This window comes from Schistocerca nitens, chromosome 8 (genome assembly GCF_023898315.1).
Source record: "Schistocerca nitens isolate TAMUIC-IGC-003100 chromosome 8, iqSchNite1.1, whole genome shotgun sequence".
Taxonomy (NCBI): domain Eukaryota; kingdom Metazoa; phylum Arthropoda; class Insecta; order Orthoptera; family Acrididae; genus Schistocerca; species Schistocerca nitens.
Window position 1 is genome coordinate 244,092,183 of NC_064621.1, and position 13,449 is coordinate 244,105,631.

Sequence of the window (13,449 nt, forward strand, 5' to 3'; positions counted from 1 at the left end):
CTTAAAACCCACATCCTTTCTTCTTTCCCTCTCCTTCCCTCTTTCCTGATGAGGCTACAGTTTGTTGCGAAAGCTTGAATTTTGTGTGTATGTTTGTGTTTGTTTGTGTGTCTGTCGACCTGCCAGCACTTTCATTTGGTAAGTCACATCATCTTTGTTTTTGGATATATATCCAAAAACAAATATATATATATATATATATATATATATATATATATATATATATATATATATATATATATATATATATATATATATATATATATATATATATATATATATCTGGAACAGTTCCGTCCTCCTTCACAGTGGGACCCACCTCCTCTTCCTCAAAATCACCCTCTCCAAACCTTCCAGGAATTTCTGACTTCCAGCCTTGCCTCTCAATCCTTCTTAAAAAACCTTAATCCTACTCCCAACATCACCACTGCTGAAGCCCAGGCTATCCGTGATCTGAAGGCTGACCGGTCCATTGTCATTCTTCCGGCGGACAAGGGTTCCACTACCGTGGTACTTGATCGTCGGGAGTATGTGGCTGAGGGACTGCGTCAGCTTTCAGACAACACCACATACAAAGTTTGCCAAGGTAATGCCATTCCTGATGTCCAGGCGGAGCTTCAAGGAATCCTCAGAACCTTAGGCCCCCTAAAAAACCTTTCACCTGACTCCATCAACCTCCTGACCCCACCGACACTCCGCACCCCTACCTTCTACCTTCTTACTAAAATTCACAAACCCAATCATCCCGGCCGCCCCATTGTAGCTGGTTACCAAGCCCCCACAGAACGTATCTCTCCCTACGTAGATCAACACCTTCAACCCATTACATGCAGTCTCCCATCCTTCATCAAAGACACTAACCACTTTCTCGAACGCCTGGAATCCTTACCCAATCCGTTAGCCCCAGAAACCATCCTTGTAACCATTGATGCCACTTCCTTATACACAAATATCCCGTACATCCAGGGCCTCGCTGCGATGGAGCACTTCCTTTCACGCCGATCACCTGCCATCCTACCTAAAACCTCTTTCCTCATTACCTTAGCCAGCTTCATCCTGACCCACAACTTCTTCACTTTTGAAGACCAGACATACCAACAATTAAAGGGAACAGCCATGGGTACCAGGATGGCCCCTTCGTACGCCAACCTATTCATGGGTCGCTTAGAGGAAGCCTTCTTGGTTACCCAGGCCTGCCAACCCAAAGTTTGGTACAGATTTATTGATGACATCTTCATGATCTGGACTCACAGTGAAGAAGAACTCCAGAATTTCCTCTCCAACCTCAACTCCTTTGGTTCCATCAGATTCATCTGGTCCTACTCCAAATCCCATGCCACTTTCCTTGATGTTGACCTCCACCTGTCCAATGGCCAGCTTCACACGTCCGTCCACATCAAACCCACCAACAAGCAACACTACCTCCATTACGACAGCTGCCACCCATTCCACATCAAACGGTCCCTTCCCTACAGCCTAGGTCTTCATGGCAAACGAATCTGCTCCAGTCTGGAATCCCTGAAGCGTTACACCAACAACCTGACAACAGCTTTCGCATCCCGCAACTACCCTCCCGACCTGGTACAGAAGCAAATAACCAGAGCCACTTCCTCATCCTCTCAAACCCAGAACCTCCCACAGAAGAACCACAAAAGTGCCCCACTTGTGACAGGATACTTTCCGGGACTGGATCAGATTCTGAATGTGGCTCTCCAGCAGGGATACGACTTCCTCAAATCCTGCCCTGAAATGAGATCCATCCTTCATGAAATCCTCCCCACTCCACCAAGAGTGTCTTTCCGCCGTCCACCTAACCTTCGTAACCTCTTAGTTCATCCCTATGAAATCCCCAAACCACCTTCCCTACCCTCTGGCTCCTACCCTTGTAACCGCCCCCGGTGTAAAACCTGTCCCATGCACCCTCCCACCACCACCTACTCCAGTCCTGTAACCCGGAAGGTGTACACAATCAAAGACAGAGCCACGTGTGAAAGCACCCACGTGATCTACCAACTGACCTACCTACACTGTGACGCATTCTACGTGGGAATGACCAGCAACAAACTGTCCATTCGCATGAATGGACACAGGCAGACAGTGTTTGTTGGTAATGAGGATCACCCTGTGGCTAAACATGCCTTGGTGCACGGCCAGCACATCTTGGCGCAGTGTTACACCGTCCGGGTTATCTGGATACTTCCCACTAACACCAACCTATCCGAACTCCGGAGATGGGAACTTGCTCTACAATATATCCTCTCTTCTCGTTATCCACCAGGCCTCAATCTCCGCTAATTTCAAGTTGCTGCCACTCATACCTCACCTGTCATTCAACAACATCTTTGCCTCTGCACTTCTGCCTCGACTGACATCTCTTCCCAAACTCTTTGTCTTTAAATATGTCTGCTTGTGAGATGTCTGCTTGTGTCTGTATATGTGTGGATGGATATGTGTGTGTGTGCGAGTGTATACCCGTCCTTTTTTCCCCCTAAGGTAAGTCTTTCCGCTCCCGGGACTGGAATGACTCCTTACCTTCTCCCTTAAAACCCACATCCTTTCGTCTTTCCCTCTCCTTCCCTCTTTCCTGATGAGGCAACAGTTTGTTGCGAAAGCTTGAATTTTGTGTGTATGTTTGTGTTCGTTTGTGTGTCTGTCGACCTGCCAGCACTTTCATTTGGTAAGTCACATCATCTTTGTACATGTGCCCAGTACTTTGCAAACCTCCAAGGCGCTTGGAGTGGCAAGATCAATCTCCGTGCAGGATGTAGGGCACAAAAGGCACTGTAGTATGTGGCTTATGGTTTGTTCTTGTCCACAATCACAGGGCGTATCTTCTGTTATGAAGCCCCATCTCTTCAGGTTCTCTCTGGATCGTCCAGCTCTCGTTGTGTCCAGGTGGTAGTTCTGCAGCTTCTGGCATCTACAGGTGAGGCATCGACTTTTTCCATAACTCCACCCTTGCCTCCTTCTCTGGTGAAATGGTGAGCTTCTCGGATGTTCTCAGGAAGGTCTTTCACTATCTCAGCCATTGCTGTGGTGGATTATGTCCTTGCAGTGGATGGGCACTGTCCTGTTCCACTTTCAGTCTCTCCTTGTTGGCAGCCACTGTTCTGCGTACCCATGGTGGCGCTATTCCAGCCAGGCAATAGAGCTTATCAGTTGAGGTAGGTCTTAAGCAACCTGTGATCAACCTGCAGGTTTCGCTGAGAGCAGTGTCTACTTGTCTGGCATGAGATGACCTGTACCAGACTCGAGAAGCATATTCAGCAGTAGAAAAGCACAGTGCCGTTGCAGAACAGCAAATAGTTTGTTGATGTGATCCCCACTGTGTCCCCGCTAGTTTGTGAATTAGGTTGTTTCGAGCGGAGATTTTCATTTTGGTGTTCTTTTAGTGAGTTTTAAATGTCAGAGTTCTATCGAGAGTGACTCCCAAGTATTTAGGTGCATGATGATGCTGGAGTTGGATGCCTGACCATGCAATATGTAGTTCACGGTTAGCTTCCCTGTTCCTTAAATGAAAGGCACACACTTGTGTCTTCGAAGAGTTTGGTCTGAGTTGGTTCCGATTGTAGTAGCTTGACAGTGTTCTAAGTGCTGTTGTCAGTTTTCTTTCCACTCTTTCAAAGCATGAGCTCTGCATAGCAAGGACTAGGTCATCTGCATATAAGAATCTCCTTGTGCCTGGGGTCAATGGCTGGTCGTTGGTATAAATGTTGAAGAGAAGTGGAGCCAAGACGCTCCCCTGAGATAGACCATTTTTCTGCGCTCACCAGCGACTGCGTTGTCCTTGAAATTCAACAAAAAACCTGCAGTTTTGGAGGAGGGTGCTGAGTAGTCTAACAAGGTGGGCGTTCTTGACCATATCGTATAATTTTGCGTGGAGTAACCGATGATGGAAAGTATCATACACTGCTGTGAGATCCACGAAGACCACGCCCGTTACTTGACGGGTTTCAAAGCCATCCTCCATAAAATGAGTGAGATTCAAAAGTTGCCCTGTGCAGCTTCTGTTCGGTCAAAATCCTGCTTGTTCAGGTATGAGAAGAGGGTCTATTACTGGTAGGATTCTATTCAGAATCATACGTTCAAACAGTTTATAAAGGTGACTCAAAAGGCTAACTGGGCTGAAATTCTTGGGATGATTTGCTTCCTTTCCAGGTTTCAGAAGAGCTATCACCCTGCTCTTTCGCCAGATCTTTGGTATTTGGCACTGTTTCATGCAGTTGTTGAAAAGCTGTAGGATCCACTTTCTTGTTTCTGGGCTGAAATTCTTGATTTGCTCCATACAGATGTCATCTAGACCAGATGCTTTACCAGTTTTACTCCCCATAATAGCCTTGTTTAATTCAGATATCTCGAATGGGAGAGTCAGATCCCTCGTTTGTGGGATCCAGAGAAAGAAATTTTTATGATTAGGTCCTTGGGGGAGATTCCATGGTTTATGCAGCATTTAAGAAACAGGATGGAGACTTGGTTTTTTTCACTCCCCATTTTCCTTACTCCCTGCCACACCTCCCTGCCTCACAACTTCTCGACACTGCACCTGTTCGAAATCTAGTACCTGGCCCACCAGACAGTGCTTTTCTCTCCCCTCACATGTACCCTGCTATCCTGTCCCCCTCCAGACTGCTTCTTCCATTCTACTTGACAATTGCATTCTAGTCCGAGCTGCCAGGGAAATAAGTGTAGGGTACATTAGTAAGGCAGATATGAAAACACTTTCACAAGACGGACTAGCATGGATAGCTGCATCAAGTCAGTATTCAGACTGAAGATGACACAAACAATACAATCTCTGCTGGTTGTGAAACATTCCTTTGATCCATTCTTTGAAACTTCCATAGCATTGCACAAAATGTATTAGTGGACTTGGGTTAATGATTTACATTGACACATGTTTAAAATCTCTTTAAATAAGGGTTGACCCACAAGACGGGGTTTAACATCTCACAAATCTGAATCAACAATTAAAAGCTCTGCAGCCATCTAAACATTTTCAGGGAATGTTCTGAGATCTGACTACTCGACAGTAATATGTTCATCACTAACAGTTCTAGACATCACCTCCAACTGGCTACAATTAACCCTCTTTGATAATCAACATGACAGCAAAACTGCACTACAGTAAGGCAAGGATTACACAAAAATATCACTGTCAGCGTTGCATGTAAATACATGAAAATTACTGGCATGAATTAACACTAGCAAGTACAACACTTTTATCCAACACTACCTCCATCCACTTATGGCTCCATTACAACACCATCTAGTTAATGGCTCCATGCTCTGCTCTGATGTCTACTTTTATGAAACAAGTCCATGCTCACTAATTTGCAACACTTGCCAAGGAAAACAGGAAAGTGCCTAAGCAGAATTCCTTGCCTCTTCCCTGGAACAAATTTCACATGCTCTCAGTCTTCTCCATTGCACTTCTTAACTTGGTTGATCACAAAGGATCACCTTCAGAAACACACAACAAAAATTGTGACCACTGCCCCAGAGGGCACTCAACTTTGACACTCTACGAGGGCTGCTGGCCAACTCTTTCAATTTCACAAGCTCCAAGCCACTCCATGAATTTATTTAAAATTTAGCTCTTCCAGCCAATCAGAATCCAACTTACAGCCCATCTGTAAGTTGCTGCTCACTGTCCCCACTACTACAAGCTCTCTGCAAAGGGGTGGGGAAATCATTTCACCATGAACCAGATTCTAATGCTACTGCAACTATTCATTTCTGAGTGTTAGGGAAAAACTACCTCATCAGCTCCAAGCTGAAGAAAGCCTCCTTCCCCCAAAAGCTGACACTATCACAGACAAAGGGACTGATGACCCTGTAGTTTGGCCCCTTTACTCTCCAAACCAACCAACCAACCCATCCACAGACAGTAGCCACAGAAAAGCACACATACATGCCAGATAATGAGATGTTACACAAACCCCCATTTCTCTGTGACAAGTATAAATCTTCATAGCCAGGAAACTGAACATCTTGGACCAGAAAAGTTCAAGCAACATGTAAGACCAGTGGCTACCTGAAGCAACATAGAAGAACAGTAGCTAGCTGGCTTGTGTTCACAGAGGTCACATAGACACTACGTTAGAACTAATGTTCAAAAGCAAAACCTCGACATGCAACTTTTAATTACATAAGTCATCAATTGAAATATGATATTCTCATTAAATAATTTAAGAAAATACACAAATTTAAAAATGAAGAGCCCCATGAGAAGAACAATTTACAGTAACAGTTGTATATACCATAGTCACTTGAACACAACAAATCATAATTTAACTGTTTGTTTTGGACAGACATTTAATGGGGTGTGACATTCGATCTGAATATTTTTGTAGTACATAACTATAAATATACAAACCACCAAATACAACATGTTTGAAAGCATTTAAATTGAGATGGCAGCTGCTTGATTTGCTTCTGCCAACCAGTCACAGTACAAAATCAGAACATAGGATACATGATCTACTCAGCCAGTCAAAACATCACTCTTTCGTCACCAAAAAACACAAATTAACATACAGATAGTATAGTAACAAGCCTATCCCTTGACATACCTGGAATGGTGAGGAAAATAAAGATGCCAGTTTCCCTGAAAGCCACAGAATGGTAGTCACCAGTCATGTCTGTACCACTCTATGAAGTTACTATTGCATCACAGTTTCTTTACCAGGCTGGTAAATTTTAACAGTGTCAGTGAAAAAGTACTGTGACCTTTACTAAAATGATGTGGAATTTCTGCAAGTAGAAAGCTTCTTATGAAGAAAACATTAAGATGAGTCTGTATAACTGAGTCGAAAATAATACTGCATGAGGGAATCAGTTACATCAGACTGTAATTAGGGACTTCCAGATTTGATCCTTTTTTGTGTGTGCTGTGTTTTAGTGTTCTGTGGAAGGTGCCCCCTTTAATGTTACAATTGATTAGATGCATAACTGGTTTAACTATCACAGCTAAGCATTTTATCAATTATTATTGCGGATTATCCCTATCATTTGAATATTTGTTTTTTAGTTGTCTGACTATTTTGTACATATCTTACCATATTGCTTCTCCATGTCCACTTCTGTCCTATTGCAGTGTATTGTCTTGCTGTGTTGATCTATTTTTCTGGTGCCATTTGGGAAATGAAGTTTTTGTTAAACCTGTACATACTATTTTAGGGTGTTGTGTCAATATGGCTTTGTTTCTCAAGATTAAGAAATACAGGCAGTTGACTTTTATTAAAATATTCTAGACTATTATGCTGTGAATGAAAGAATTACATGAAGAAAACTGATTGTTCCTCCCTATCTGCTGAGAACAACTTCAAGGAGGGCTGCAACTACTATGAAGGTCCAAAAATGTGACCTGGCTCACTACTGACTTACGTGCAGAGGCATTATGTCATATATTTTCAAAACTCTGAGTGTAGTTGACTATTATTGGTTGCTGTCATCCAGTATTGCTGTCACCCTTGGTGGAAGACTGGTACACACCATTTCAGGACCAGAAACCAGATACTATTCAGTCTCACATGCTTCTCTTTCCAATTAAAGTTACTGTTGTTAAATAATCAGCGTATGTCCTATTGTAATATCTTCTTGTGGTAGCCAGGACCTTAGACTTATCAAATCAAATTTGATGGTCTCTTGGGGCTACAAAATTTGTTCCCTAACACAGCTTTCTTCTGTTTCTTCCCTTGTACAATTGTCCTTCTTTTCTCCTAATCATTATTCCACATTCTTTTTGCAGTACCAGTGTATGGAAATAACTACATACCATTTTGTAAATCCTTGCTTTTCCTTCAAGGAACAGAATGTCACTGTAATTTATAACCCCCCCCCCCCTCCCCCTCCAAAAAGTACTTAAGGTGGGTCAAGGGTCCTCACAAACTATTGGAAAAATTAGGAATTTACAGGATACTGTGTATTTGTGGAAATGTTTAAATGAGTACAAAAAGATTGACAGAGAAACATTTAGAAGAACCTGGGGGGGGGGGGGCAACTGCACATGGGGAGAAATAGATGAATCTACTGTTACAGAACACACTTTGCACCCAGGAGATGATAACATCCTATTTGATAAAAGTCAGGCTCTAGCTTCCATGAGCAGATTCTACAATACTTTATACAGAGAGGCAGTTCAGATTATTAAAAACAACAATAATTTTAACTGTAAAATAAAAGAAAGCCAATAATGATTTTACACATTTCTCCATCCAGGAATTTTCTTCTTCTCCTTTTTCTTTTTCCGTTTGTGTCATCTAAGGACCATGTGCCAATTTCAATGCTCCCTCCTTTTTTGTTCTTTCTTCTTCCTCCAATATTCTATCATTTTCTCAACACATATCCTTTTTCTCTCCTCAGACCATTGTGAGTCTGTCTTCTTCTCCCTCGTGCCTTGGAACTTTTTAAAACTTTCTTCTTAAAAGTCTCTCTTTCTGTTGCATTTTTTCACTTATGTTGTTTATTTCCAAACATTTCCTAACTTTTTGAATCCAGGCTGTTGTTCTTTGCTTATCCCAAAGACATTTTAAAAATCCGTTTGGTTAATGTATTGCTGTTTGTTCTGTATAAACATCCAAAAAATAGCAGTTGCCTTTTCCATTGTATTTCATTTATATTTTCTATGTTGAAATATACTTTTTCAATATTCCTTAATTTCCATACCATTTTCATGATTCTTCTTTCTAGGATTTCAAGTTTGAGTAATTTGTAATTCAGTGCTAAACATTCACTTGAATAAAGACATTCTTGTTTTACTACTGTGTTGTAGTGCTATATTTTCAAATTTTTGGATGGAAACCTTTTATTGTAAATGTTCCTGGTTATACCATTTGCTCTCTCCATTTTACATAGTTTCTCTTCAACAGTCAATTATTCTAAGCCATTTTCTTGAGCCATTTCTCCCAAATATTTATATCTATTAAACCTCTGCATCTGCCCCAAATCTGTTACTAGGATTTTCGGATCATTTGTTATGTTTTTCATAAATTCTGTGTTTCTACAGAAATTCTTAAACTTTTTTTTGTCCAGATAACGATTTGTATTTTTGCATTTGTTAGGTTTTCCTAAGAATGGCAAAGTCATCCACAAATGCTACACAGTGAATTTCAATACCTTTGTTCTTGTCATACTCTTATTGTTAATAGCTCATGTTCTTTTAGTTTTTGTTTCCGTTCTCTTATTATTTTCTCTAGGACACAGATGAAGAGCAGCAGAAACAGGCCATCATCTTGTCTTACACCTGTTTTTAATTTGAATGCCTTAGATATTTAACCCCAAAACTATACTTTTGATTTGGTGTCTGTTAGCGTTTCATGAATAAGGTTTGCTAGTTTAGATTTAATGCCAAATTCTCGGACCACTTTATCTAGTGTTACCCTATCAACCGAATCAAATGCCTCTTTAAAATGTATGAATTTTACAACCATGTCTTTAGAGTTTGTAAGACGGTGACGTATTATGGGCTTCAAATTCAAAAATCTGTTCTGAGCAAGCTCTACCCTTTCTAAAGCCACTGTGATATTCTCCCAAATGACTATCAAGTGTTGCTTCTAACTTGTTGAGTAATGTTATTGTTATAAAACCCACAGGCAGCAGAGATATACCTCTGTAGTTATGTCATATTTATCACCTTTCTTGTGCAAAGGATGGATAAATGCCACTTTCCAATCTTTTGGAGTCTTCTCCGTTTCCAACATTTCTTCAAACATGATCTGAAGGTTAGTTATAATTTTTGGTTGAGATTATTTTATGAGTTCAGCTGTAGTACAGTCTTCTCCTCTGGGCTTATTGTTTTTCAGGATACTTATTGCTTTTTTAATTTCTTGAGCTGTAGGTGGTGGATCTACTGTATTTTTGTGAAGATCTGGAAATTCCAGCTTACAGTTCGGTTCTTCACAGTTCAAGAGTTGTTAAGAGTACTTTCTGAGTATTTCGCAGTTCTGGGTAATGCTTAGGCTTATTTTAACATTTTCAACTCTGAAGCGGATACTTGTAGCTTGATAGTCCTTTAGATGATTTTTAAACACCTGGTAGAAATTCCGGGAGTTATTTTTAACAAAGCTGTTTTGTATCTCTGGAAGTTGTGACTTCTCAAAAGATCATTTAGCACTTTTTATTATTCTTTCTGTTTCTTTCCTTTGCATTTTCAATTCATCACGGTTCTCAATCTTTCGAGAATATTTCCAAATTTTCCACTGTTTTGTTCTTTCTGCAACTGTTCTTTCACAGGTTTCATCCCACCAGACTTTCTTCTTCATTTTTGTTGATCCAAATACATTCTTTGCTGTCCTTTTGATTTAATTGGGTAAGTCTTCCCATTCCCTTGATTTAGCTATCTTTTAATTTCTTCTTGAAAATGATTTTTTGCCTCTTTTATGATGTTGAGCCTCTCTGTGTTTTATTTAATCAATTTTTGCTGTCTTTTTTGGTTTTTACTAGGGAGAAGTTTCAGTTTAATTTTAGGCAGGTAATATTTAGTAATCAGAAATTGCAAATCCCCTGATTCTTGTTACTTTTACATTCATGAATTCTTTAATATTGCCTTCAGAAATAGCACATTATGTAATTGGAACTCTCCTAGTGTTTTATTTGGAGATATCCACGTTTTTGATTTTCTTGGCAATTTTTTGAAGGAGGCTGACATTAACTTCAAGTGAAATTTTTTACAAAGATTAATTAGTTGTGTGCCACTTCTATTCATTCCTTTTAGGGGCTGGATGTTCTACTACTATTTTTCGAAAAGTTTTTTCCCTCCCTATTTGTGTTTTAAAATCCCCGAGTAGTATCACAACATTTGAGTTTGGAATTTTTGATATTTTGTCTTCCAAAAGTTCCCAGAATGATTCTACTTTACTTGGTTTTTTCTTATTGTAATCAGTAATTGGAGCATGGCAATTAACAAAGTATATTGTTTCTTTTTGCATTTCACAATGAGAGAGAGACTGTCTTTCCGAACTGGATTTGAATCCTGTAACGTTACCTACAAAATTTTTATGAATGTATAAGGTGGTACCAAGTATTGGCATGCCTGTTATAATTTTTATTGCTGGTTTGCTCTTAAAGATTCTGTGGTTTTTTGCTTTTGTAACATTTTTATCCAAAAAGTGGTTTCTTGTACTGCTTTGTATTTCATGCTTATCAAAGAGAATTTCAAGTTCTTTCTGTTTACCAATTTTTATTTATGAGTTTACATTCAAGGTGCCTGCAAATAATTTCTTTTTGAACTTGAATTTGGAAGAATACCAAGGATGCTCCAATTCATGCTTACTGCAAATGTTGGGACTCCCCAGAACCCTAGGTAATGATGTGTTGCACTGCATAACGCAGTGGTGCTTTCATTATTGCCATAATCTTAATTGTACAGATAAAGGTGTAAAACTGAATGGGAAGTGGACTCCATCGATAAAAAAGATACATGATAGTCTTCGACTGTAGGGCAGTAGGACTGGCAAACAACAGTTTCAACAATGACCAGTTGGGCTTGAGTTTTTAAACATGTGGCTGTACACAGTCAGTTGTGAGCCAGTGTGTGCATTGGACCTTCATAAAAGCTACAACCCCCTTGAAGTTGTCTTTCCTCAACTGGGGATGCAATGTTCACTTTCTCCAAGAAATTCTTTCGTTCATAGCATAACGACCTGAAACAGGTGGCTGTGAAAGTTCACATTTTACAAAGGCAGTTGAAAAATCAGTGTCAAAAATTTTTATTTAAAGGAAAAAATGTAACTAAATAAATAAATTTCATAATAATACTCCTAAAGAAAGAAACAAAAATATTCATAGCAAGTTATATCTATATATTTATATTTTATATAATAGATGGCCGTGCTGTTATCCTCTCAATTGCTGTGCAATTCACTGCAGATTGGTTCTGGAGGGAGTATGATGAATTGTAAGAACATGAGGATTTAGTATTCATTTCTAGAGCAGGCTGAGGTTTAACTGTGAAGAAGTGCTTGCTTCAAATTTTTGAATTTTACTTAGTTTGCTCTGCCATCACAGAACTCTGTCTCACACAAAGATCTAAAAATAATAGCAAAAGTTTTGGTATTTGGTTGGAATACACTGGAGCAATAACATTCTCAGTAGATCTGTGTGGTCTCTCCACCATGTCAGTTTCCTTGAGTGTAGATTAATTTCATCTTGCGTTGGCCCAGTCATGGACATTGGACCATTAGGTAGCAACACTTGACTACTTGTACTCCAAAGTCATTCTGCAATTTTTGATTAACTGTGTTGTTATCTATCACCAAACATGTACATATTTATGGATGTAAGTTGAAATGAAAAATTTTATTCATTTTCCTGTGAGATGGCAACTTCTGAATTTGTAGCTATAGTTTCTGTTCTCACTGTACTAGTCCATGTACATGCTCATTCAAAACTCTTATTTTTTATTTTTATTTTAATCATAGTTGAAAGATGGCAGCCATATTCATTTTTATGTGTTTGTAATAAATTATGTATGATTTCGTTAGTTTTGTGACTGCTGTCATGAGAGAAAATTGAGCTACAGCTAATAAGATATTCAATGTTTTTCAGGCAACAGAAGACGTCCAGGAAGGCCTCACAGATGATGACTATGACATGTACTATGAAATATGGCAGCAATTTGACCCCAATGGTACACAGTATATCCGTTATGATCAGTTATCTGATCTCTTTGATGTGCTGGAGCCACCATTGCAGATCCACAAGCCAAATAAGTACAAGATAGTGTCAATGGACATACCAATCTGCAAAGGGGACCTAATGTACTGCGTGGATATTTTGGACGCACTCACAAAGGACTTCTTTGCGCGGAAAGGGAACCCAATTGATGAGACTGCAGAGCTGGTAGAGGTTAAAGTGGGACAGCCAGGTTACGAGCATGTTTCATCAACATTGTGGCGTCAGCGAGAAGAGTACTGTGCGCGCCTCATCCAGAATGCATGGCGGAAGCACAAACAGCAGCGGCTCGGTGGGCCCAGTGATGAGTCAGACGTCGTGCCCTGCGATGGCGACATCGACGCAGATGGTAGCGACGATCGTCGACAGACAGCCGTGCTTGTCGAGAGCGACGGCTTCGTCACCAAGAACGGCCACCGTGTCGTCATCCATTCGCGCTCGCCCAGCGTGACGTCGCGGTCAACGGACGTGTGAGCACGGCCGCCCCTCCCCCCGCCCCCGCCCCTGCCCCCGCCGTCGCCTCCGCCGCCCGCCGCCGCCGCCCCCACGCGGACGCCCCGCCTCCCCGGCGTCTACAGTGGGGTCGGCCGTGCCACGGGAGGGGCCGCCAGCTTCTCACAGTTTTAAAATGGGCTGAACTTGACGCGTGTGTGCTTCGTTTGCGGAAACAGTTTTTATTCATCCTCCATATTGCCAGTGCCACGTTATATATCTGTTTGTAAAATTCAAGCTTTCGAACACGTGAACATGTCGACATGTTGGTTATTTTTGTAAAGG

At 40.7% G+C, this 13,449-nt stretch overlaps 1 protein-coding gene across 1 annotated transcript in view; it reads left to right on the top strand.

The window, feature by feature from the left end:
* LOC126199501 (sodium channel protein para-like) overlaps positions 1 to 13,175 on the top strand; it is a 416,386-nt gene extending 403,211 nt beyond the window's left edge. The window contains exon 24 of the mRNA XM_049936424.1: positions 12,547 to 13,175. Coding sequence (XP_049792381.1) covers positions 12,547 to 13,146 — 600 coding nt within the window. The 3' untranslated portion in view covers positions 13,147 to 13,175. The remainder of the gene's footprint in view (positions 1 to 12,546) is intronic.
* Positions 13,176 to 13,449: the final 274 nt, after the last annotated feature.